General features: G+C 71.7%; 1 protein-coding gene across 1 annotated transcript in view; it reads right to left on the bottom strand.

Annotated features, from left to right (window-relative positions):
* Nucleotides 1–24349, bottom strand: part of KCP (kielin cysteine rich BMP regulator) — a 53856-nt gene that overhangs the window by 739 nt on the left and 28768 nt on the right. The window contains 33 exon segments of the mRNA XM_073328950.1: nt 153–453; nt 979–1143; nt 1356–1457; nt 1658–1769; nt 2321–2493; nt 2828–2970; nt 3555–3657; nt 4227–4315; nt 4890–4989; nt 5994–6076; nt 7047–7167; nt 8516–8598; nt 9405–9572; nt 9889–9982; nt 11368–11550; nt 12019–12192; nt 12386–12468; nt 13391–13567; nt 13742–13912; nt 14780–14962; nt 15259–15352; nt 15904–15986; nt 16648–16821; nt 17414–17507; nt 19291–19397; nt 20672–20824; nt 21295–21355; nt 21357–21389; nt 21692–21777; nt 22380–22479; nt 22919–23009; nt 23254–23339; nt 24242–24321. Coding sequence (XP_073185051.1) covers nt 153–453; nt 979–1143; nt 1356–1457; nt 1658–1769; nt 2321–2493; nt 2828–2970; nt 3555–3657; nt 4227–4315; nt 4890–4989; nt 5994–6076; nt 7047–7167; nt 8516–8598; nt 9405–9572; nt 9889–9982; nt 11368–11550; nt 12019–12192; nt 12386–12468; nt 13391–13567; nt 13742–13912; nt 14780–14962; nt 15259–15352; nt 15904–15986; nt 16648–16821; nt 17414–17507; nt 19291–19397; nt 20672–20824; nt 21295–21355; nt 21357–21389; nt 21692–21777; nt 22380–22479; nt 22919–23009; nt 23254–23339; nt 24242–24321 — 4050 coding nt within the window.

The following is a 24349-nucleotide window of genomic DNA, read 5'->3' as shown; positions in this document are numbered from 1 at the left end:
CCGGGACCTTCCCCCTCCCCGGGGCTCCCCCCCTACCCCGATCTGAGCCAGCCCAGGGCCCGCCCCCCGACCGGTGGGGGTCACGGCCGGGCCTGGGGCTGCGAGGGTCCGGGTGGGAGGAGTGGGAAGCCCTGGCCCCCGCCCCCCCTCACCGCAGAGCGTGGGGGAGCGCCAGCTCAATGCCAAGCCGGCCCGGCGGCACAGGGCGGCGTAGGCCTCCAGCGCGTCGCACAGGCAGGGCTCGGCCCCGGCCCCGGCCCCACATAGGTCGTAGACGCAGGCGGCGAAAAAGGGCTCCGGGGGCACCAGGGGGTGGCAGGGCTTGAACGCCCCCGACTTCAGCACCTTGCAGCGGGCGTTGGCCTCCTTGCGGGCGCGGTAGCCGGCCTCCTTGCAGGGATCCACATCCCGCCCGTCGGCACAGGGCCCGCCCGTGCCGTTACCGCTCAGCACCTGCCCCAGAGACGCCGTCAGCGCGGGGAGGGGGGATCGCCCCCAGCACCCACCCAGCCTGGAGACCCAGCAGAGCCCGGGGGCTGCAGGGAGGGAGGGAGGGCAGGGGCTGGGGGGCCAGCGCCCTATGGCGGTGCTAGGGCGTGCTGTCCTGCAGTAAGGGGGGGGTTCAACAGGGGGCGTTCTCCCCTGGCAGTCAGTGCTGGCCCTAATGCCCTGGTGTGGCACTGGGGGGCGCTGCAAGGAGTAGGGCAAGGGGGGCTGCCCATGTCCTGGCTACCTCCTCCCCATGGCTGTCTCCCTTCCGCATACAATTCCCCCTAGTTGGGGGTCGCAGCCCGCACTCCAGGGCACTCGGGGGTCATGATGGGCACCCCAGAGGGATACCGAGGGGGAAGGGAGCCGGCTGGGGGGCGTGATGGTGGAGAAGGGGGCCGGGCGGGGGGGAGTTATGGTGGGGAAGGGGGCTGGGCTGTGGGCAGCCGGAGGACCTGGCTTGCTGTCCCTGGGGCGGCCCCCGCTCACCCTCCAGCTGTTGCCGAAGGCGGCCTCGGAGCGGGCCAGCTGCCCCGAGCGCAGGCGAGTGTCGTCCTGCGGGTGGCCGTTGAAGTTGCCACACAGGCCGCACATGTGCCCCTTGTAGGTGCCGGGCACGCTGACCTCCAGCTGCGAGCGCCCGCTCCACAGGACCTGGGGGGAGAGGGGAGATGGGCAGCACCCCCCGAACGCGGGGCACAGGGCCCAGCCAGCCGCCGGTCACAGGTGCTGCTCTGCCTGCCAGGCCCCGGGCTGGATCACCTGCGTGACAATGCCCTCCCGCTGGCGCAGCCTGGATCGGAGGCCTGGGGGCGGCACCCCAGCAGGCAGCGGCAGGGCAGAGGACCCCCATGCCCGGCGGTTACCTTCACCCCGATGTTGGTGTTGAGCAGGACGGTGTTGGTTTGGCGCTCGACGTAGAGGTGGGGCTCCTTGAGGAAGGGCAAGGTCACCACCTGGCCGTCCACCTGGGAGGGAAGGGCAGGGGTTCAGCGGGCACCGGAGGACACCGGGGTCCCACCTGTGCAGCCTGGTTCCCTCCTGCCTCCAGGTGACCTCCCATAACTGCACCAGGGCCCTGCCCAGTGCAGGCTCCAGACCCGGCTCCGCCATGGGCAGAGGCTCGGGGTGCAGTGGGCGTCCAGCCTGGCACTGTCGCCCGTCTCACCCTGACCAGCCAGTCCTGCAGCAGCTGCACCACGGTGTCCCCGACTCGCACCGTCACCTCCTTGGTCCAGGCCACACCCGGGCGCCCCCGGTCGTCGTTGGTCACGTGGATGCTGCGGGCAGGAGACGGGCACAGGGTTTGTGTGTGTGGGGAGGGCTTTCCTCGGTGGGCTAGGGACAAAGCTGGGAACAGAACCCAGGAGTCCGGGCTCCAAACCGCCAACCACTAGCCCCCACTTCCCTCCCAGAGCTGGGATAGAACCCAGGAGTCCTGGCCCCCAGCCCCCTGCTCTAACCCACTAGATCCCACTCCCCTCCCAGAGCTGGGATAGAACCCAGGAGTCCTGGCCCCCAGCCCCCTGCTCTAACCCACTAGATCCCACTCCCCTCCCAGAGCTGGGATAGAACCCAGGAGTCCTGGCCCCCAGCCCCCTGCTCTAACCCACTAGATCCCACTCCCCTCCCAGAGCTGGGATAGAACCCAGGAGTCCTGGCCCCCAGCCCCCTGCTCTAACCCACTAGATCCCACTCCCCTCCCAGAGCTGGGATAGAACCCAGGAGTTCTGGCCCCCAGCCCCCTGCTCTCACTACTAGGCAGCCTTTCCCTTCCCCCCAGGCTCCCCTCCCTGGGGCTGCTGCCCATGTCTGCTGCGCCCCCTCTCACCTGAAGTCCTCCCGCTGGCAGTCCTGGGCCAGGACATAGGTGCAGGTGCCCTGGAAGTGCAGGGTGCGTCCGTCGAAGGTGCGGTAGTGTGGGTCGCCGAAGGCCAGGCAGGTGGCGGGGCGGGGCAGGCAGCGAGGGCAGCAGGTGCCTGGCGCCAGGGCAGGTGTCTCATCCTGGGCACACAGGGGCCGTTACGGGGATGCGGGTGCCAGCCTCTGCCCCCGTAATGCCCACGGCTGGCTGCCCCTCTCCCATCCCCCTCCCGGCTTCCACCCTTCCCACCCTGTAACGCCCGGCGCTGGCTGCCATCCCCCCCCGCATGGCTATGGGACACCTCCCAGGGTAACGGGGTGGGCGCAATGGATCCTGGCAATGGGACAGTACTCACCCCCCCAGTGGCCAAGGCAAGTCCTCAGGGGGGCCCCTGACCTGCCCCCCCATGGCTCAGCCAAGGAGCTCGACCAGCGGGGAGAGGGAGGGCAGGGGCCTAGCTGGGCCCCCACTCACCGCGGCGCAGGCGGCCGGGGGGCAGGGCTGGATCTGGCAGTGCACCTCCCCGGAGACGCAGGTGCAGGTCGTACAGGTGTCCACCTGCCAGCGCTCGCTGGCCGGGTACCGCTGGCCCTGGTAGGAGCAGGAGCCCTCTGGGTCTGAGGGCAGAGGATGGAGCCAGCATTGTGGGGATCCCCCAGGCCCAGAAGACAGCGGCCTGGGGGCAGGCGCCGGGTCCTGGCAAGGTGGCAGGACTGGCATGGCGCAGGCAGGGGCGCCAGGTCTGGCCCGCCCAGCGCGGGGCCGGTGTGCCGCCTGCCAGACGGTGCGGGAAGGCGGAAGGCAGCGTGGCTGGTGATTCGAGCAGGGAGAATCAGGGGAGCCAGGACTCCTGGGTCTTACTCCCAGCACTGGTCTCTGTGCAGCGTGCAGAGGGCCCCCTTCCCCTGCTCGGTGCCTCAGTTTCCCCACCTGGGACGGAGGGCTGACACTGATCAGCCTCACCGCACAGGCTGTGAAGTTTGCCCCGCGCAGACTGGCACCATCTGTGTGCAGCCCCTTTAACCTCTTCCGTGCCACCTTCCGGGATCTGCCAGCGAGGGGCTGGCACCGTACTGGGCACCCGCCCGGGGGAGCAGCACGCCCCTAGGGAGCCTGCCATTGCAGAGTCACTGGCCTGCCACCCCTCCCCTCCTGTGGCGTGGGCCCTGCACCCGGCCAGCCCGCCAGGAGCAGCGCCTACCTTGGCACTCGTAGCAGCAGGAGCCGGGCATCCGCACCCTCCGCAGGCTGCCCTGGCACTCGACGGGCTCGCACGCCGTGACGTGGCACTCCACGTGGCCGCGCTGCGTGGCAGAGACAACGGAGAGGAGTGGGAGCCCGGCTCCACCCGACAGCCCTCCGCCCCTCTCCCCCCAGCCGGGCAGCCCCAGGCACAGAGGGCACCGGTAGCCAGTCTGCACAGGGCACGCCTGGCGCAGGGGGACTGCTCCATCCTTTCCACACGGAGAGCCCTGCCCTCTGCCCCCCAAATGCAGCCCTTGGCCTCGTTGGCACACAGGTGGGCCTGCCCCCCGCCCCCCTGTTCCGTACCCCGCGACCGCTGGCCCGGGAGGGGGCAGCCCAAGCAAGGTGCCATATGGCCTGTCCAGGGATCCCTGCCACAGAGCCCGGACTCCTGGGTTCCCCTCCAGGCCCTGCTGTGGGGCCCCAGGCGAAGCCCCTCCCTGCCCGGCGCCTGGGGAATCGCCAGTTGTTTGGGAAGCGCTGGCTGGAGGGAGAGGGGTAGGGACACAGTCACGCCAGGCTGGGGGTGGGAATGGAGCCCCCAGGGCACAGACACACCAGGTGTGGGGGAGGGGATGCCCCAGGGCACAGCGCCAGACGGGTGGGGGCTGCCCCCGCTGGGGCTTACATGACAGGTGCAGCTGACACAGTCGTCCTCGCTCTCCACCCAGCTCTCACCGTCCGGCACCCGGCGCTCTCCAGTCTCTGTCACGCACTCTGCAAGGGAGGGTGGGGGGTCAGCCGCTGCCCCAGACCTATGGGGATGGGCGCTGGGAACTGCGTGGGCAGACAGCCGCCCTGTGACCAGCAATGCCACTGATGGCGCAAGACAGTTCCTGGGGGGGCCACATGATGGGACGGGGGGGATTCTCACACAGTCAGCCCTGTGCTGACCGGCAGTTTGCCATCACTAGGCTTCAGAGTTATTAGCTCTGATCTAGCACTGTGCTGTCTGTCTGCAGGGACGGGTGCTTGACAGACAGACAGACCTGGGGGAAGCTAACCCAGCGTCACCGCCTCGGGGTCCCCCTTGCCCGCTTGGCCTCTGCTGCCACTGAAGGGACAACTGCCCTGTGGCCTCTGTGCGTGGCCAGCTCCGAGCACCCCAGCCACAGGGCTCCGTGCCCAGCTGGGTAGTGGGGGACTTGCTGCCTGGAATGCAGGGATCCCCAGATCCCAGCCCCCCGCTTCTTGGTGCCATGCCGCTCCCCCTCCCCCCCACAATGAAGTGTGCTCCAAGGGGCCCCTCGGCGAGGCCTCCGGGTGCGAGCAGGCGCTGGCCATACGTCACCGTCACAGACGGGGCAGCAGGCGCCCTGGGGGGTGAACTGCTCGGCGGGAGGGCAGCTGAGCAGCGGGCAGCCCTGGTGCACGCACACCCAGGTGAGATCCTGCAATGAGAAGAGCGGGGGCCGGGATGCAGCCAGGGCACAGGGGGCAACCCAGGATGGCAACATGGGCGCACAGAGACCCATGGGACGGGGCCGCGACTTGGGCACAGACACATGGGACGGGGCGGTGGCACGTCCCCCTCCCACACACACACACCAGGGTCAGCTGTGGGTATGCAGGCCAGTGCCCGGAGCTGGGCGCCCCTCACGATTCTCTCTCGGACAGGCCTGCTGCTAATGGGATGAGAGGAACCTGGGGGGCCCGGAGAGGGGTCCAGCAGGGGAGCCATGGGGCGGACAGGCCACACCCAGCGTGCTCTCCATGGCTCTGAGGGGCCAGCCCCTAGAGGGTCACTGGAGGGAGAGCTGGAGCCTTCCCACTATGGGGGGCACCCTGAAAATCAAGGGTCATGGACTCCCCACTTCTCCCTGCTGGGCTCTGGCCCCACTTCACACCACGCGGGGCTGGCCCTGGTCACTCTTTGGATGGGAGACCTCCAAGGGAGGCCCAGGGTGCTGCAGGGAGCGGGGCGGGGGCTCAGCAGGGGGGGCTCTCCCCTGGCAGTCAGCGCCGGGCGTCAGTGCCTGCCAGTGCGGCACTAGGGGGTGCTGTGCTGCAAGGAATGGGGCAGGGGCCCAGCAGGGGGCGCTCTCCCCTGCACTCTGCGCTGGCCCGATGCCCCAGGGCGGTGGTGGGGGTGACCTTAAACGTGGGCCATGGGGGGCAGGCCGTGGGCACACCCCAAGGCGCCGTGTGCGTCAGAGACGAGACTCTTCCTTCCCGGAATGACTGCGCCGTTCCACGGCTGCCCCGCCCCACCACAGAGGGGGCTGCACGGCACGGCCCGGGGGCGCAATCTTGGGACGCGAAGGGCTGAGGGCAGGAGGCGTCCGCACTCCCCTGGAGCAAGCGCCGGCATGGGGGTCTGATCGCGCAGCGGGGTCAGGCTCAGCTCAGCCCGGCAGGCCCAGCGGAGGGACAGAGCCGGCCCCGGGGCTCGTACCTTGCACTGGCAGGTGTAACACGGGTCGCCAGCCGCCTGGAGCTCGTTCCCGGCCAGCTCGGCCGTGCAGTTACTCAAGGCCTCTGCAAGCCACAAAGGCAGTGGGGTGAGGGGCGGGGAGAGGGGCCAAGGCACAAGAGACAGCCCCACCCCGCCCTGCCGGGGGGAGCCAGGGCCAGACACCTGTGTGACGGGAACGGACTGACCAGTGAAACAGCCCAGCTCCAGCCTTGCCCGGAAGGGGGCACTATGGGGAGCGGGCGCTGGCCGTGGGGGAGCTCCCAGCTGCTCTAGCCCCGGTCTGGCCCAGCAGGGGCTGCTGTGGGGAGCGCAGTGGGAGAACTGGCCGTGGGGGCACTCGCAGCGACTTCAGCCCCGGCCTTGCCCAGCAGGGGGTGCTGTGGGGAGTGAGGTGCGGGCACTGGCCGTGGGGGGAGTTCCTGGAGACTCCAGCCCGGCCTTGCCCAGCAGGGGGTGCTTTGGGGAGTGAGGTGCGGGCACTGGCCGGGGGGGGAGTTTCTGGAGACTCCAGCCCGGCCTTGCCCAGCAGGGGGCACTGTGGGGAGTGAGGTGCGGGCACTGGCCGTGGGGGGAGTTCCTGGAGACTCCAGCCCGGCCTTGCCCAGCAGGGGGTGCTTTGGGGAGTGAGGTGCGGGCACTGGCCGGGGGGGGAGTTTCTGGAGACTCCAGCCCGGCCTTGCCCAGCAGGGGGCACTGTGGGGAGTGAGGTGCGGGCACTGGCCGTGGGGGGAGTTCCTGGAGACTTCAGCCCCGGCCTTGCCCAGCAGGGGGTGCTTTGGGGAGTGAGGTGCGGGCACTGGCCGGGGGGGGAGTTTCTGGAGACTCCAGCCCGGCCTTGCCCAGCAGGGGGCACTGTGGGGAGTGAGGTGCGGGCACTGGCCGTGGGGGGAGTTCCTGGAGACTCCAGCCCGGCCTTGCCCAGCAGGGGGCACTGTGGGGTGTGTGGGGTAGGCACAGGGCATTCCAGAGCAATGGCCGCCCCGTGCCAGGCCCTGGCTGAGCAGCCCTGGCGTGTGCCCGCAGGGTACTCACGGGCACAGGTGGGGCAGCAGTGCTGTGGCCCGGGCGGCTGGATCTGGCTCCTGGGGCAGCCGACCAGGCTGGGGCACTGCCTGCGGTAGCAGCGCACATGAGGCCCCCCGACCGCCAGCCGCTGGAACGAAAGGCAGAGACCAGGCTGGTTACTGCCCCGTCCCCCCGACCCTTCACAGCACAGACCCTGTGTCACGTTATTGACAGAATCTGGGACCGTACAGATCATTGGTGCAACCAAGGTCCTAAAGTGGCACCAAATCTGGTACAAAGGAGGTCACGTGGGGTGTCTCAGACAAGGCTGTGATTGGCTGGGTAGGATTACGCTGTCTGCATGTGTGAATCGTTGTTGTATGTAAAGTTATAAGTATTGGCTCTCTACTGTCTGTAGCTCAAACTTGTGCTCTGCTTCTGGGGGACACCCCGGACACGTTGGTGTCAGCTCTGCCTAGCCGGCCGGATGGCCCATGAAGGACCATCAGCGACACACCTGAGCCACTGAGAGAAGGCGGATACACCTTGCGACTCAGCCAGGCACGCAGGGACCTGCCCATATGACTCCAAACTCCATTTTGCTGTAATTTTCCACAGTACGAACAAAGAGGGGACCTGCCACCTGGAGGAGACTATAAAAGGCTGATGCCTCATCTCCACGTGGTCTTCAGTCCTGCTTCCTGCCTCTGGAGGGACTTTGCTACAAACTGAAGCTCTGAACCAAGGACTGAACGACCCCTCCCAGCTGGGGACGTTCTCCAGAGACTGGATTTGAACCTGCCGTTTATTCCATCACTGCCACAAGCCTGAACCAAGAACTTGGCCATCACTGGATCTCATTGATTCCATCTCACCCATCCTAGCTCTCATCTCTATCTTTTTTCCTTTTATGAATAAACCTTTAGATTTTAGATGCTAAAGGATTGGCAACAGCGGGATTTGTGGGTGAGATCTGACTTGTATATTGACCTGGGTCTGGGGTTTGGGTCCTTTGGGATCAGGAGAACCGTTTTCCTTTTTCTTTCACTGGGGTCTTGGTTTTCATAACCATTTGTCCCATAACCAGTGGCCTGGTGGTGATACTGGGGAACTGGAGTGTCTGAGGGAATTGCTTGTGTGACTTGTGGTCAGCCAGTGGGTGAGACCGAAGTCCTCTCTGTCTGTCTGGTTTGGTGCCTTAGAGGTGGAAAAACCCCAGCCTGGGACTGTAACTGCCCTGTTTTCAGCAATTTGTCCTGAATTGACACTCTCCGTTGGGTCCTGCCAGATCCAGCATTGTTACACCCTGCCAATCCAGGGGCAGGGGTCAGAATAGCCCCCCTCCCTGATGAGTCTCCCACAAGACTCCAGATGGGAGAGCAGACCCCCAAAGCTGCGGCACCCCCAGGACGAGTGCACAGTGTGGGAGGCCTGGGGGTGTCCCCAGCCCGCCGCCTGGGAGGAGGGGGAGCAGTGTTTGCTCCCTGTCCCCTTACCTCACAGGTGCAGATCTCACAGGGGTCCAGTGACGGCTGGAAGCTCTCCCCGGGGCTGTACGGCTGGCCCTCGAACATGCAATCTGGGGAGAAACCTGTCAGGGCAGTGGGGGGAGTCCCCATTCCTCTCCCAGAGCCGGGGACAAACCCAGGAGTCCTGGCTCCCAGCCCTGCCCACTCTAACCACGAAACCCCACTCCCCTCCCAGAGCCGCGGAAGAACCCAGGAGTCCTGGCTCCCAGATCAGCCACTAGTCATAGAAACAGTAAATGTAGAATCACTGTTGATAACACCTGCAGCCGACGCAAAGCCTGGGGGCGGGGAGGTAAATAATGCTGAGGAGGGGCCGTCCCATGGTGCCATCTGCCTTGCCTGGCATGCTGGGCGCATTCAACCAAAAGGGTTCAGTGCAGCCGAATGCAAAGTCCCCCATGCAGGACCGAGGGACGCAGGTGCACAGAGCAGGGGCCTGTCCCCCGCAGAGCAGAGACGCTGGGTGGGATCCAGGGCTCGCAGTCGATAAGCGACTCCACACGTCCAGTGCCAGGCTGTGATCCTTAGGCACACACAGGGCCACCGGGCGTGAGGACGTCCCTCAGACACTAACGGGTGCACGGCCGGACACTCCCGTTGGAGCTCCGGCCCCCGGGGCCTGTCTGGGAGGCGCTTGGGTCGCAGGTCTCTGGGCTCGATACGGGGGTAACAGGGGCAGTTCTCTGGCCTGTGCCAGGCTGGGGGGGTCAGACAGTCCCGTCCAGCCTTTGACCCTACAACCCTACGGCTCAGCCCCGTGCCCTCTTCTGCAGCAGCTGCCCACCTCTGAGCCCCCTGTGCCCGCTCCCTTCCCCGCCCCCGTGTGGGCCTGGCAGAGCCGCACCCGCCCTCGCACCTGCGCACAGTGGGCAGCATTCCCCGGGCACCTGGACGGGCTGGAGGCAGGAGCCGAGGCAGCGGATCTGGGCGCAGGTGGCGATGCCGTGGGTGCACAGGCAGGACACGCAGGGGGAGGAGAACCAGCTGGTGCCATCGGCGTGCTCCTGCCCATCGTACATGCAGCCTGCGGGAGAGCAGCGGGTCAGACTCACACCAATGTCATGCCTGTGCTCTCTGCACGGTCCATCATACAGGTCGATATGGACCCGTGGGTGCCCACTACGCTAGGCCACAGCCTGCAGCTGCCTGACTCGGGGGGGCACTATCGGCCCAATATAGACCAACAGAGGTCACAGACCCCACATGCTAATGAGTCACTATTGACTGACATGGACCACTTGTTTGGGGCGGAGTTATGTAGATGGCCCGCCTCTCTTAAAGGGATAGGCCCTCTGTCCCCTGGGGGATATTGGGCGGGCAGCGGCCAGGGTGGGTCGTACCTTTGCAGCGGGGGCAGCAGTCCCCGGGCTCTATCACCTGGTGGGTGCACGTCAGCGGGGGGCACGGGGCCATCACGCAGAGCACGTCCCCGCCCTGAGAGGGGAAAGGCAAAGCCGTCAGTGTGGGGGGACCCCCGGCTTGGGATACGCCCCCTCCACCCTGGAAGGAAGGGAAGCCATCAGAGCGGGAAGGGGGTGGAGGTCGGGGGGACCTGGCCCCAGCACGGTGGGGGTCAGAGGGGGAAGAGGGTGGAGGTCGGGGGGTTGGGTGGAGCAGGGTGGGGGTCAGAGGGGAAAGGGGGTGGAGGTCGGGGGGCTCGGGCGGAGCAGGGTGGGGGTCAGAGGGGAAAGGGGGTGGAGGTCGGGGGGAACTGGGCCCAGCACGGTGGGGGTCAGAGGGGGAAGGGGGTGGAGGTCGGGGGGACCTGGGCGGAGCAGGGTGGGGGTCAGAGGGGGAACGGGGTGGAGGTCGGGGGGACCAGGCCCAGCACGGTGGGGGTCAGAGGGGGAAGGGGGTGGAGGTCGGGGGGACCTGGGCGGAGCAGGGTGGCGGTCAGAGGGGGAACGGGGTGGGGGTCGGGGGGACCGGGCCCAGCACGGTGGGGGTCAGAGGGGGAAGGGGGTGGAGGTCAGGGGGACCTGGGCCCAGCACGGTGGGGGTCAGAGGGGGAAGGGGGTGGAGGTCGGGGGGACCTGGGCCCAGCACGGTGGGGGTCAGAGGGGGAAGGGGGTGGGGGTCGGGGGGACCTGGGTGGAGCAGGGTGGGGTTCAGAGGGGGAAGGGGGTGGGGGTCGGGGGGACCTGGGCGGAGCAGGGTGGGGGTCAGAGGGGGAAGGGGGTGGAGGTCGGGGGGCTCGGGCGGAGCAGGGTGGCGGTCAGAGGGGGAAGGGGGTGGAGTCGGGGGGACCTGGGCCCAGCACGGTGGGGGTCAGAGGGGGAAGGGAGCAGAGGGGGTCAGAGGGGGAAGGGAGTGGAGCAGAGGGGTTCAGAGGGGGAAGGGGGTGGGGGGGACCTGGGCGGAGCAGGGTGGGGTTCAGAGGGGGAAGGGGGTGGGGGTCGGGGGGACCTGGGCGGAGCAGGGTGGGGGTCAGAGGGGGAAGGGGGTGGAGGTCGGGGGGCTCGGGCGGAGCAGGGTGGCGGTCAGAGGGGGAAGGGGGTGGAGTCGGGGGGACCTGGGCCCAGCACGGTGGGGGTCAGAGGGGGAAGGGGGTGGGGGTCGGGGGGACCTGGGCGGAGCAGGGTGGGGTTCAGAGGGGGAAGGGGGTGGGGGTCGGGGGGACCTGGGCGGAGCAGGGTGGGGGTCAGAGGGGGAAGGGGGTGGAGGTCGGGGGGACCGGGCGGAGCAGGGTGGCGGTCAGAGGGGGAAGGGGGTGGAGGTCGGGGGGCTCGGGCGGAGCAGGGTGGCGGTCAGAGGGGGAAAGGGGTGGAGGTTGGGGGGCTCGGGCGGAGCCGGGGGGCACTGCGGGCCGGCTCACTCACCAGGCAGGTGCAAGTGGAGCAGGGGTCCCCCCCCGGGGGGCGAAAGGGGGCCCCGCTCTCGTAGAGGTGGCCCTGGTAGCGGCAGGCATCGGAGCACTGTGGGCAGCACTGGCCGGGCAGGGCGACCGGGTTCCGGCAGGGGGCGGGGGAGCACGGCGCGGGCACACACGTCACGCTGCCATCCTGCGGGGCAAGAGCCGCTGGCATCACACCTGGCCGGGCTCCTGCCCTGGGCAGGCAAGGGACCGAAAGCCCCCCCAAGAGCCTGCACCCCGTCCCTGGGGCCGCCAGCCCCCGCGGTGCCCGGAGGCAGGGCCAGGCCAGCACTGGGAAATCTGCGGGGGGGGGGGGGGCTAGATCTGCAGGGGCACCTCCCCTGGCACTCAGCGCTGGCCCCAGGGCGGCACGACTGGGCACGGTCCCGTGGGAGAAACTGCTTTAGCTAAGCCCACGGTTCCGCCCATCTGCAGCTGTTCCCAGCCTGCTGGCTCCTGGCCCAGGCCCTGCCCGCTGTCCCGGGCCAGGCCCCGGGGTGTCCCCTGCAGAGGCAGCTGGCCCCAGGACTGTGACCCCCGTCCCCAGCACCGTGGGGTGCTGTTTGCAGCGGGGCCCCTCCCCAGAGCTGGCTGCTTTTCGGGGGTGGACACTCACCAGGCAGGAGCAGAGCTGGCAGGCGTCGTGAGGGTCGGGGAAGCGCTCCCCGTTGCTGCACGCTCGCCCATGGAAGCTGCAGCCGTCGCACACGGGGCAGTCGCAGGGGCCCACGGCCGGGTGGGGACACGTCACCCCAGGGCAGGGCAGGGGCCCGCAGGACACCTCTCCCCGCTGCAAGAGGGCAGGGAACGGGGGTGAGCAGGGCAGGCCCCCAGCCATGCTGAGCCCCCCAGCGCCCCCACTCCCCTTGGGCTCCATCCCCCTGGCACAACCCCAGCCCTGTGCCAGCTCGGCTCCCTGTGCCCCCTGGGGCTGTGCCCAGCCCTCTCCCCACAGGGCCGGCCATGCCCCCCCAGGCACGTACCAGGCAGCGACACTGCTCGCAGCGCCCGCCGGGGGCCGGGAAGGTCTCTCCGTCCGCGAGGTCCTGGCCCTGGAAGTGGCAGCCTGGCACCAGAGGGGAGGAAAGACATTGAGAGCAGGGGAGAACCAGCCCCCCATATCCCAGGTGTCCCCCCTCCAGCACCCGCCAATCCCAAGCCCCCTCCAGCACTTGGGAGATCTGGCCCCGATCCTGCGCCCAGCCCCACGCCCAGCACCGTCCCGCCGTGGAGCCAGCAACGCCCCCAGACCAGGCCTGGGTGGCCTCTCGCCTGTGGCTCTCGCCACAGCCACCACTCCGGGGGCCAGGCCAGGCTGGCATGGCCTCAGGCTCCGCTCCGGGTGGGGCAGGCTGGGCTGGCGTCACGCTGGCCAGGCCGGACGGAGGTTGAGGCCCAGAACCTGCCCAGGGTCAAGCAGGGCGTCGGCAGCAAAACCTGCCTCCTCCTCCCCACGCGAGCGCCCTAACCACTGGACCACCCTCCCCTCCCCTGGCACCTGGGCCTGTCGTGGGCACTGGGAATGGCCAAACCAGCTCAGCCCATCGGTACCCGCCCAGGCCTGCCTGCGGTGCCCGTGAGGAACAGAAATGCTGGAGCCATCGATTGGCTCCACCCTGCCCCCTGGTTCTGCCCAGAGCTGGGCTAGAAGGGGGCTGCAGGTCGGGTGTGAGGGACACCAGTGGGGTTGGGGAGGGACAGAGCTGGGTTGGGCTAGCAGGGAGCTGTGGGTCAGGGGCACCAGTGGGGCTGGGAGGGGCAGAGCTAGGACAGCAGGGGGCTGCAGATTGAGATTGAGGGGCACCAGGGGGAGCCCAGGGCTGGGCTAGCAGGGGGCTGTGGGTCAGGGATGAGGGGCACCAGCGGGGCTGGGGGGCACTGGCCATACCCCTTCACTTTAACAAGGCCTGAGGTTCCCCAGCCATGCCTGGTGGTGGCGGAGAGTGGCCATGCCACGCGGTGCCCACCCTCCCCCGAGCCCCACTTACCCTGGCACACGGGGCAGCACCGGCCTGGGGGGCTGGCAGGGTGGCGGCAGCCTGGCGGGTCGCAGGGCGTTTTGGTGCAGGTGACGAAGCCGTGGAGGCAGTCACAGCGGCCGCAGGCGTCCTGGGGGTCCGGGAACTCCTGGCCATCGAGGTAACCCTCGCCCAAGTACTCGCAGCCTGTGGGGGCCGGACAGAGTGAGCCCGGTGCCAGGCACTGCAGAGGAGGCCAGGGCCCAAGACACCCCCCATGGGCTGACCCACCCCCCAACCCTGGCGCCCCAACTGGTGGAGCCCAGCAGCCCCCTGGGCTAGCCCAGCCCGGCCTGCGCCCGCACCCCATGCCCAACCCACCTTCGCAGACCTGGCAGCACGGCCCCCGGGCAGGGAAGGGGCACTGGAGCAGCGGGCAGGCCCTGGGCTGGCAGGAGACGCTGCCCTCCCAGCAGGTGCAGACGTGGCACGGCTCCGCGGGGTCCGGGAACTGCTCCCCGTTGGGCAGCTCCTTCCCCTGGTACAGGCAGCCTGGGGGCAGAGCGGGTGATGGCACTGGGCACAAGAGTGGGGCAGGAGCAGAGCCGGGGGCTGGGGGGAAGTGTTCCTGCTGCAGGGGGGAGCAGAGCACGGGGGCTGGGGGTGCAGCGGGGGGTTTGGGGGCCCAGGTCACTGGGTGGTTTCAGGGGACCCAGCGGGGGGCTGGGGGGCCCAAGGGGTATCGTCACAGAAATGGCAGCAGCCCTGCTGTGAGGGTACGTGCAAAGCCCAGGAGTACTGGGGGGGAATGCTTAGTGGACCCAGGTGGGATTCAAGGGGCCGAGGGGGGCTGGGGAGGCCCAGGGAGGGGGTTCTGGGGACCCAAAAGGGGCTACCATCACAAGAGCGGCAGCAGGGGGTGGGTGCAGAACATAGGGGCTCGGGAGTCCATCAGGGGCCTCAGGAGGCCCAGTGAGGCCCGCGGGGTGCCCAGTGGGGGGCTCAGCGGGACTGGGGGGCCCAGTGTGGCCCGCGGGGTGCCCAGTGGGGGGCTCAGTGGGACCGGGGGGCCCAGTGTGGCCCGCGGGGTGCCCAGTAGGGGGCTCAGCGGGACCGGGGGGCCCAGTGTGGCCCGCGGGGTGCCCAGTGGGGGGCTCAGGGGGACCGGGAGGCCCAGTGTGGCCCGCGGGGTGCCCAGTGCGGGGCTCAGCGGGACCGGGGAGCCCAGTGTGGCCCGCAGGGGTGCCCAGTAGGGGGCTCAGCGGGACCGGGGGGCCCAGTGAGGCCCGCGGGGTGCCCAGTGGGGGGCTCAGCGGGACCGGGGAGCCCAGTGTGGCCCGCGGGGTGCCCAGTGGGGGCTCAGCGGGACCGGGGAGCCCAGTGAGGCCCAGTGGGGGGCTCAGGGGGTTGGGGGGGTACCGTCACAGGAGTGGCAGCAGTCCCGCCGCAGGGGGTGGGCGCAGAGGGCGGGGGCGCAAGGCTGGTGCTGGCAGGTGACGGTCCCGTTGGCACAGATGCAGAGGCGGCAGGCATCCGAGGGGTCGTAGAATCGCTGCATGGGCTGGTAGGAGACGCCCGCGGAGAGGCAGCCCGCCGGGGGCTCTGGGAGGAGACAGGGGCGGTTGAGGGGGGGCGCCGGGGACAGAGCGCCCGACTCCCCCAGGCGCTCCCTGCCCTTGGCCATGGCAGGGGCGGGTTTCAAGGCGGCAGAGGGTTTAGCTTGTGGGGTCAGTGCTGGGGGGCACCTCCCGGGAGCCCAGATGGGCTGGGCTCAGCTCGGCCCTGCCAGCAAACAGCCCCATGGTGCCTCCCAGCCCCCCCCCGGCCCCCAGACAGATGGGGGGCAGCTGGAAAGGGGCCGTGACCCCCCCAGACCACTGCCCCGCGCGCCGGCCTACCTGGGCACTGGGGACAGCACCCGCCGGGCACCAGGAAGGGCTCCGCGCAGGGCAGGGGCGGGCAGCGTCGCAACAGACAGTGCACATGGCCGTTCTGCAGGGGGGAGAGGCAGGTCAGAGCCAGCCGGGCACTGCCGGGGAGAGAACCCAGGAGTCCTGCCTCCCAGCCCCCACCCCACCCTGTGCCCCAGCTCAGCATCCCACCCATCCCGTGACCCCCGCCCCAGACTGTGCCCCCAGCCTCCGCCCTCAACCCCACCCAGCCCCCACCCAGCACAGCGTGAAAACCACCGTCCACTGCGACGCCCCGGCCCCTCGCTGTGGCCGGGACGGGGTTAAATGGGTCCCTCCCTCGGGGGCAGTGGCTCAGCCATTGGACTGGAGCCCTGGGCTCTAGTCTCAGCTCTGCCAGTGCTTGCCTGCTCTGTGCCTCAGTTTCCCCACTTGTAACGCGGGGAGCAGGCAGAGCGGGGCCGGCGGGGGCGCTGGCTGCACGATCGCTCCCCCTGCCATGGGCTAACGAGACGCAACCGGCCCAGCTTCCCCCAGCAAGGCAGCAGCAGAGCCCGGGCTGGGACCCAGGTGTCCAGTAGGCCACGCTGAACCACCTCGGGCCTGGGGCCCCGCTCGCCCCCCGGCACTTACGAGGCAGTGGCATTGCTTGCAGTGATCCGTGGGGTGCGGGAACTCGGCTCCGTTGGGGTACTCTTTCCCCCCGTAGCTGCAGCCTAGGGCAGACGGAGAGGGGACACGGGGGGGCTAACGGAGGGGACCCCGCCTCTGCAATGCATGCTGGGAGGATGGGGCAGACAGCGAGGGCCCCTGAGGTGCCGCCCAGGTCCCGTCCAGTGGGTCGGGGCCCAGTGCAGCAGCGCCCGATCCGCCCCCAACCCCGCAGAGCCGTGTCCACTGGGGCTGGGGAAACTAGCCCAGTGGGGTCCCCCGTGGTCGGGGGATCGGGGTTGGGGGACTGGCCCGTGGCCCCCACGGGCAGAGGGTCGGGGTAGTGGGAGACTGGGCACGGGCAGGGGGGAGGGGGACCGGCTCGTGGCCCCCGTGGGCAGGGGGTCGGGGTAGTGGGAGACCGGGCACGGGCAGGGGGGAGGGGGACCGGCTCGTGGCCCCCGCGGGCAGGGGTCGGGGTAGTGGGAGACCGGGCACGGGCAGGGGGGAGGGGGACCGGCTCGTGGCCCCCGCGGGCAGGGGTCGGGGTAGTGGGAGACCGGGCACGGGCAGGGGGGAGGGGGACCGGCTCGTGGCCCCCGCGGGCAGGGGTCGGGGTAGTGGGAGACCGGGCATGGGCAGGGGGGAGGGGGAGTGGGAGACCAGGCACGGGCAGGGGGGAGGGGGACCGGCTCGTGGCCCCCGTGGGCAGGGGTCGGGGGTCACCGTTGCAGTTGTTCGGGCAGCAGGAGCCGGGCAGCGGGTGGGCGCACAGGGCACCAGGGCAATCCCGCGCCGAGCAGCTGACGATCCCGTGGGTGCAGACGCAGAGCTGGCAGGGGTCCCGCGGGCTGGGGAACCGCTCGCCCGCCTCCACCGCGCCCCCCTCCACGCTGCAGCCTGGGGGGGAGGGCAGATGTCAGCGACCACCGACCCCCACCCTGTCCTGCCTCCCGCCCTAGGCCCTCCCTCCCATCCTGCCCCCCAGCCCTGCCCTATGCCCTCCCTCGCATCCTGCCCCCCAGCCCTGCCCCCCAGCCTAACCTGTCCTGCCCCCTAGCCCTGCCCTGTGCCCCCTCTCCCCCCGGCTGGGATCAGCCAGCTGCTCAGTGTGACGGGGCCTCAGGCCCAGCCCCCCAGGGTTGGCTCCCTCACCCCAGCCCACCCCGTTTGCAGCCCCTGCGGAGGTGCCCCTGCCCCCTGTGCCCCCAGGGAGCCCGAGGGGGCCGCCAGCCCCGGGCCCCTCCCCCCAGGTCCGCTTGGCCGGTCGGGCGATGGACGGGGGCATCGGGGGCATCGCACGTCTGCCCCAGGGCAGCGCCCCGGGGTCACAGTGCCCTCTGGGGGCCACTCACTGCCTCTGCAAGGGGCAGCCGAGTCCCATGGGGGGATATGGGGAGGCGGGGCGGGGGGGCTCAGTTTGGGGCAGGGCCTCACCGGCAGAGCTCGGTGGGGAACCCAGGGGCGCCCAGCCCCTCAGCGGCACACTCACCCCGACATGTGGGGCAGCACTGGCCAGGCTGGCTCTCCGGGCGGGGGCAGCTGGGCGGGGGGCAGGCGACGGGCGAGCACTGCACGGTCCCGTCCTGCGGGCAGGGGGCAGGTCACCGGCCGCTCCCGAGAGCCCCCCCCGACCCACCCCGCAGGGCCTCCGGGCCCACCCCCACCCTGCTCTGCCCCCCGACCCCGGATCCCCCCAGGGCCTGCGCGCCCAGCCCCCCCCGACCCACCCCGCGGGGCCTCCGGGCCCACCCCCACCCTGCTCTGCCCCCGACCCCGGATCCCCGCAGGGCCTGCGCTCCCAGCCCCCCCCGACCCACCCCGCGGGGCCTCCGGGCCCACCCCCACCCTGCTCTGCCCCCTACCCCGGATTCCCCCAGGGCCTGCGCGCCCAGCCCCCCCCGACCCACCCCGCGGGGCCTCCGGGCCCACCCCCACCCTGCTCTGCCCCCGACCCCGGATCCCCGCAGGGCCTGCGCTCCCAGCCCCCCCCGACCCACCCCGCGGGGCCTCCGGGCCCACCCCCACCCTGCTCTGCCCCCGACCCCGGATCCCCCCAGGGACTGCGCGCCCAGCCCCCCCCGACCCACCCCGCGGGGCCTCCGGGCCCACCCCCACCCTGCTCTGCCCCCGACCCCGGATCCCCCCAGGGACTGCGCGCCCAGCCCCCCCCGACCCACCCCGCGGGGGCCTCCGGGCCCACCCCCACCCTGCTCTGCCCCCGACCCCGGATCCCCCCAGGGCCTGCGCGCCCAGCCCCCCCCGACCCACCCCGCGGGGCCTCCGGGCCCACCCCCACCCTGCTCTGCCCCCGACCCCGGATCCCCCCAGGGCCTGCGCGCCCAGCCCCCCCCCGACCCACCCCGCGGGGCCTCCGGGCCCACCCCCACCCTGCTCTGCCCCCGACCCCGGATCCCCCCAGGGCCTGCGCGCCCAGCCCCCCCCCCGACCCACCCCGCGGGGCCTCCGGGCCCACCCCCACCCTGCTCTGCCCCCGACCCCGGATCCCCCCAGGGCCTGCGCGCCCAGCCCCCCCCCGACCCACCCCGCGGGGCCTCCGGGCCCACCCCCACCCTGCTCTGCCCCCGACCCCGGATCCCCCCAGGGCCTGCGCGCCCAGCCCCCCCCCGACCCACCCCGCGGGGCCTCCGGGCCCACCCCCACCCTGCTCTGCCCCCGACCCCGGATCCCCGCAGGGCCTGCGCGCCCAGCCCCCCCCCGACCCACCCCGCGGGGCCTCCGGGCCCACCCCCACCCTGCTCTGCCCCCGACCCCGGATCCCCGCAGGGCCTGCGCGCCCAGCCCCCCCCCGACCCACCCCACGGGGCCTCCGGGCCCACCCCCACCCTGCTCTGCCCCCGACCCCGGATCCCCCCAGGGCCTGCGCGCCCAGCCCCCCCCCGACCCACCCCACGGGGCCTCCGGGCCCACCCCCACCCTGCTCTGCCCCCGACCCCGGATCCCCCCAGGGCCTGCGCGCCCAGCCCCCCCCGACCCACCCCACGGGGCCTCCGGGCCCACCCCCACCCTGCTCTGCCCCTGACCCCGGATCCCCGCAGGGCCTGCGCTCCCAGCCCCCCCCGACCCACCCCGCGGGGCCTCCGGGCCCACCCCCACCCTGCTCTGCCCCCGACCCCGGATCCCCCCAGGGCCTGCGCGCCCAGCCCCCCCCGACCCACCCCGCGGGGCCTCCGGGCCCACCCCCACCCTGCTCTGCCCCCGACCCTAGAGGACTGGGAGGTCCGGCACCACAACCCTGGCAACCGGGGAGGGCGTCCCCACTGCCCCCCAGCGGGGAGGGGCGGCTCCGGGGGCACAGAGGCCCCGGTTGGCCGCCCGCCGCGGTGCCCCGCGGGCCGGCCCCCTCACCAAACACTGGCAGCGCTGGCAGGGGCTGTGCGGGTGGGCGAAGGCCTGCCCGTTGGCGTAGAGGTGCTGGTTGTAGGAGCACTGGGCACAGGTCGGGCAGCAGTCCCCTGGCCGAGGAGACAGCAGGCGGGTTAGCACAGCGGGGCGCCCCGATCGGCCCGGGGCCACCCGCCCCACGGCCCAGCCCCACGGCAGGCGGGGCCTGGGCCAGCAGGAGGCACTGAGGGGTCACTCCCGGTGCCCGGCCGGCCCTACGGGCTGCCCCCGCTGGATGGACCCACGGCGCCTGGTGTCTGCCATGGGCCCGGTGCCACGCAGAGCCCCGGAGCTCAGGGGTGCGGAGCCAGGGCCGGGGGGGACCACAGAACGGAGGGGGTGGGGCCAGGTGGGCACCCACAATTGAGCTGGGTGGAGTGGGGGGAAGTGAGGGATGGGGGCAGTGGGGGAGGGGCAGTGCGGGGAAGGGAACTCACCGCTCAGGAGGGCGGGAGCAGGGGGGGCAGTGTGGGGGGGGGGTCAGGGGGGGAGGGGCACTCACTGCTCGGCCGGGCGGGGTGCTGGCAGGCGAGGGGCGGGAGCAGGGGGCAGTGTGTGGGGGGGGGGTCGGGGGGGGAGGGGCACTCACCGTTCGGCCGGGCGGGGTGCTGGCAGGCGAGGGGCGGGGAGCAGGGGGCAGTGTGGGGGGGGGGCCGGGGGGGGAGGGGCACTCACCGCTCAGCCGGGTGGGGTGCTGGCAGGCGAGGGGCGGGAGCAGGGGGCAGTGTGGGGGGGGTCGGGGGAGGGCACTCACCGCTCAGCCGGGCGGGGTGCTGGCAGGCGAGGGGCGGGAGCAGGGGGCACTGTGTGGGGGGGAGTCGGGGGGGAGGGGCACTGACCGCTCAGCCGGATGGGGTGCTGGCAGGCGAGGGGCGGGAGCAGGGGGCAGTGTGGGGGGGGGTCGGGGGGGAGGGGCACTCACCGCTCGGCCGGGCGGGGTGCTGGCAGGCGAGGGGCGGGAGCAGGGGGCACTGTGTGGGGGGGAGTCGGGGGGGAGGGGCACTGACCGCTCAGCCGGATGGGGTGCTGGCAGGCGAGGGGCGGGAGCAGGGGGCAGTGTGGGGGGGGGGTCGGGGGGGAGGGGCACTCACTGCTCGGCCGGGCGGGGTGCTGGCAGGCGAGGGGTGGGAGCAGGGGGCAGTGTGGGGGGGGGGGTCAGGGGGGGGAGGGGCATTCACCGCTCGGCCGGGCGGGGTCTGGCAGGCGAGGGGCGGGAGCAGGGGGCAGTGTGTGGGGGGGGGTCAGGGGGGGAGGGGCACTCACCGCTCGGCCAGGCGGGGTGCTGGCAGGCGAGGGGCGGGAGCAGGGGGCAGTGTGTGGGGGTGGGTCGGGGGGGGGCACTCACCGCTCAGCCGGGCGGGGTGCTGGCAGGCGAGGGGCGGGCACGGCAGGGCCCCGCAGACGGGCTCTCCGGCGAGGCAGGTGCAGGTCGTGCAGGGGTCCCCGTCCGGCTTCCACTGCGCCCCCTCCTCGAACTCCTCCTCGGCCAGCACACACACTGGGGGATGCAGGCCGTGAGGGGGGACCTCCCTGCCACAGCCCCTGGGGACCCCCAGACCGCTCACCCCTCCTTCCCCTGGGCCCTCCCAGCCCCCCCAGCTCCCGCCCCGGGCCCTGCCCTCCCAGCTCCCCAGCTCCCCCGCCCGGGGCCCTGCCCTCCCAGCCCCCCAGCTCCCCCCCCGGGCCCTGCCCTCCCAGCCCCCAGCTCCCCCGCCCGGGGCCCTGCCCTCCCAGCCCCCCAGCTCCGGGCCCTGCTCTCAGGTGTGGGGCGGGTCTGTTCTCAGGGAGCGAGCAGCCTTCCCCACCCAGCCGGGGGCTGCCCCAGGGCTGGCGAGCCCAGTCAATGCCCACGGGCCAGCAGCACCCAGCGCCCTGCCCCGGCGACGTCCCCGGCCCGCACAGAGGGCATCGGTGCCGCACGCGGGCGCCGTCGGGCCGGGGCTGGCCCAGAACCGGGCGTTACTCAACCTTTGCAGAGGGGGCAGCAGCGCTGGGGGTCCCGGACGGGCTGGGCGCAGGACAGGGGGGGGGCACCTCTCTTCCTGGCACTGCACGTGCCCAGCCTGCGGGAGAGAGCCGGTGTCAGTGATGAGCGGGCACAGACCCGGGCACGCCGGTGTCCCCGCACAGCCCAGCCCTGGCACCCCTCGGCGGGGCTGCCCCGCCCCAGTGCCCCCCGCCCAGCAACCCCCCAGGCCTCCGTTGCTCTGCCCTAGCTCGGTGCCAGGGACCCACGTCCCCTTCTCCCTGTGCCCGTATGGCTAGGCACCCCTGGGCACAGGAAGGGGCTGGTTACGTGGCGGTGAGCCCCCCCGGCCCCCCGAAACCACCTGTGACCGTCCCAGGAGTCCCCCGGGTCACTCACCGCACAGACGCACTGCATGCAGGGCCCGCGGCCCGGGGGCGTGAAGGTCTCTCCGTGGCGGTAGGGGCGCCCCTCGTACTCACACGCTGCCCGCGGAGAGAGAGGGGTGAACAACCCCGCACGGGGGGGCAGCCTGCCAGCCCCAGCCGCCAGCTGAACCCCCGGAAACCCCCCAGGCCGGCTCAGAGACCCCAGCGCCCCCAGAGAGCCTCTACCGCCCCCCACCCTGCTCAGAGACCCCGGAGACCCCCCCTTTCAGAGACCCCAGCTCCTCAAACTCCCCCCACCTGCTCAGAGTCCTGGCTCTGACCGCCCAGTGGCCCGGGGGGGTCTGGCAGGGGTCTGGATGGGTCGGGCCCCGTGGGCCCCCCTCCCAGCGCAGCCAAGCGGGACGGGCACAGGGAAGCACCAGCCCTGCCCAGAACCCAGCAGGAGGGACGCCCAGACCTGCTTGGGCAACGCTGGAGGCCGGCCCAGCCCGTAACCTGGGGGGTTCTTGTGCCCCGTGGCGCCAGGCCCTGTGCCAGGGGATGCAGGGGAGGAGCTGGCTCTGCTGGAGGCCCTGGGGGCACCCTCCCGCCCCCATGCCCTGCTGCCAGGGCTAGGGGCTCTCCGTGGGGCCAGCAGCTCCGGAGGCCCCTTGCTGGTCCCTCCCCCCAGCCCTCCCCTCGCCCCGCCAGCTACTCACCATGGCAGGCTGGGCAGCACTGGCCCTGGGTGGTGCCAGGGTGGCTGCAGGGCACGGGTGGGCAGCTCTTCTCCAGGCGCTCACACGACACCTCCCCGGCCTGTGGGCACGAGCCAGAGCATAGCCGGGCATCGGCGAGGGGCCCCCGCTCCCGCCCGCTGGCACAGAGCCTCCGCCAGCATGGCACAGCCCCATGCCCAGCCGCCCGGCCCCCCCCCGCAGCCCGTGCCCCGGCCCCCCCGCAGCCCGTGCTTGCTGCCCCGCAGCCCGTGCCCCGCCCCCCCCCGCAGCCCGTGCTTGCTGCCCCGCCTGCTGCCGGCCCTGGCCAGGGCAGGCCTGGCACTGCCAGGTCTCCGCTGCTCTGCAGCATGGGGAGAGCGGGGCAAGAGCAGGGGCTGCCCGTGGTGAGGCTGCCAGGCCAGCGGCCCACCCGGGGCACTGGCATCCCTTGGGCAGGGGCTGTGCCATCTGCATGGCCCATGGAGAGGGCTCCCGGGGGCGCTAACCCCCACAGGCACCTGCCCCTGTGCCCGGCTCACCTGGCAGCGGCAGCTCAAGCAGGGCTGCTGTGGGGGGGTGAAGGTGGCGCCGTCCGGGAAGGGCTGGGCATCGTAGAGGCAGTCCTGGCACCTAGGGCGAGGCGGGCGGTGGGGGTGCAGCCAGGGCACCCGGCCCCTGGCATCGCGACCGTAGGGCAGCGACGCCACGGGCGCCCCCCAGCCCCCCCGCTGCAAACAGGCCCCCTGAACTCCCCCGAGCCCTCTCCTCCCCCTGGCTACCTGCCCCGGCCCCCCATTCGCTCCAAGCAGTGTTCCCCCTTACCAGCCCCCCGCCCCAGTCACCGCGGGCAGCGCCCCCCCCCAGCCCCACTCACCGCGGGCAGCACTCGCCGGGTCTCAGGACGGGCTCCGGGCAGGGGGCAGGCGGGCAGGCGGTGGGTTTGCACAACACATTCCCTCTCTGCACGACACATGTGCCCCCCACTTTAGCAGTCGCTGCCCCAGCCTGCCCCCCCCACCCGCCCTGGTCTGGGGAGCCCCAGGGCCCAGCCCCACATGCTGCCTTGAGACCCTCCCAGCCCTGCCACCCAGGAGCCCCTGCCAGCCCCGGCCCAGCCCCCCACCCAACGGAGCAGCAGGGGCCCCCAGCCCTCTGGGGCCCCCGATGTACAAAGTGGGGATTTTCTCTTGTTATGTTGTATGTGAGTCTTACTGTTTTGCATGAACGCTGGGCGTGCCTCAGTTTCCCCGTGTGTCGCACCAATGTCTAGGTGGTGGGAATAAGGGTGTGTGGACCTTTGCGGGGGTTGCTTCAGCTGCCTGCAGGGATGCTCTGGCCGCCTCTTCCTAACTGGAGACCCAGGAGGGGGCTTGGCCCGGGAAGCGAGACAAAGGCCGGAGGAGGAGCAACGGGCAGGGCAGGGGCCGGGGGGCTGGAAGCGAGTGAGTCTCGGCTGGCTTGGGGCGCAAGGGGAGGACCAGAGCCCTGGCTTTGCCCTGCGCCGTGTTCCCGTCGACTAATAACCCGGCTGACTGCGGGGTTGGGGGGCAGGGCCCTCTGGCTGCCCCCGGGGCCCGGACTCGCTGCGGGAAGCGCACAGTGGGGCAGAGGAGACTGAATGCCCCGGGGTCAGGCCCAGGAAGGGGGAAGCTGGGGAAACTTCTTGCCCTGCAGACAGGCTGCTCCCCAGAGGAGGCTTCCCCAGAGTCCTGGCTGGGTCGTAGGGAGCAGCCCCAGAGCATCGCCCCGGGGACGCCGGGACACCGGCCAGCCCCTCCCCAGGGGTGCCCGGGGGAGGCAGGCCCCAGCTCCTCTGGTGTGCAGACGGGCAGTGCCAGGCTGCCCCCATCTGGAGCACGCACCGTGCAGGCACACTGGGTGCAGGGCTCCCCGCTGGGCACCGGCTCCCCGCTGGCAAACTCCTGGCCATCCAACGAGCAGCCTGCAGGGAGAGAGGGCAATGCAACCTG

This window comes from Lepidochelys kempii, chromosome 1 (genome assembly GCF_965140265.1).
Source record: "Lepidochelys kempii isolate rLepKem1 chromosome 1, rLepKem1.hap2, whole genome shotgun sequence".
Lineage (NCBI taxonomy): Eukaryota > Metazoa > Chordata > Testudines > Cheloniidae > Lepidochelys > Lepidochelys kempii.
The sequence above is the reverse complement of the archived record's forward strand: the minus strand, read 5'-3'. Positions and strand labels throughout refer to the sequence as shown.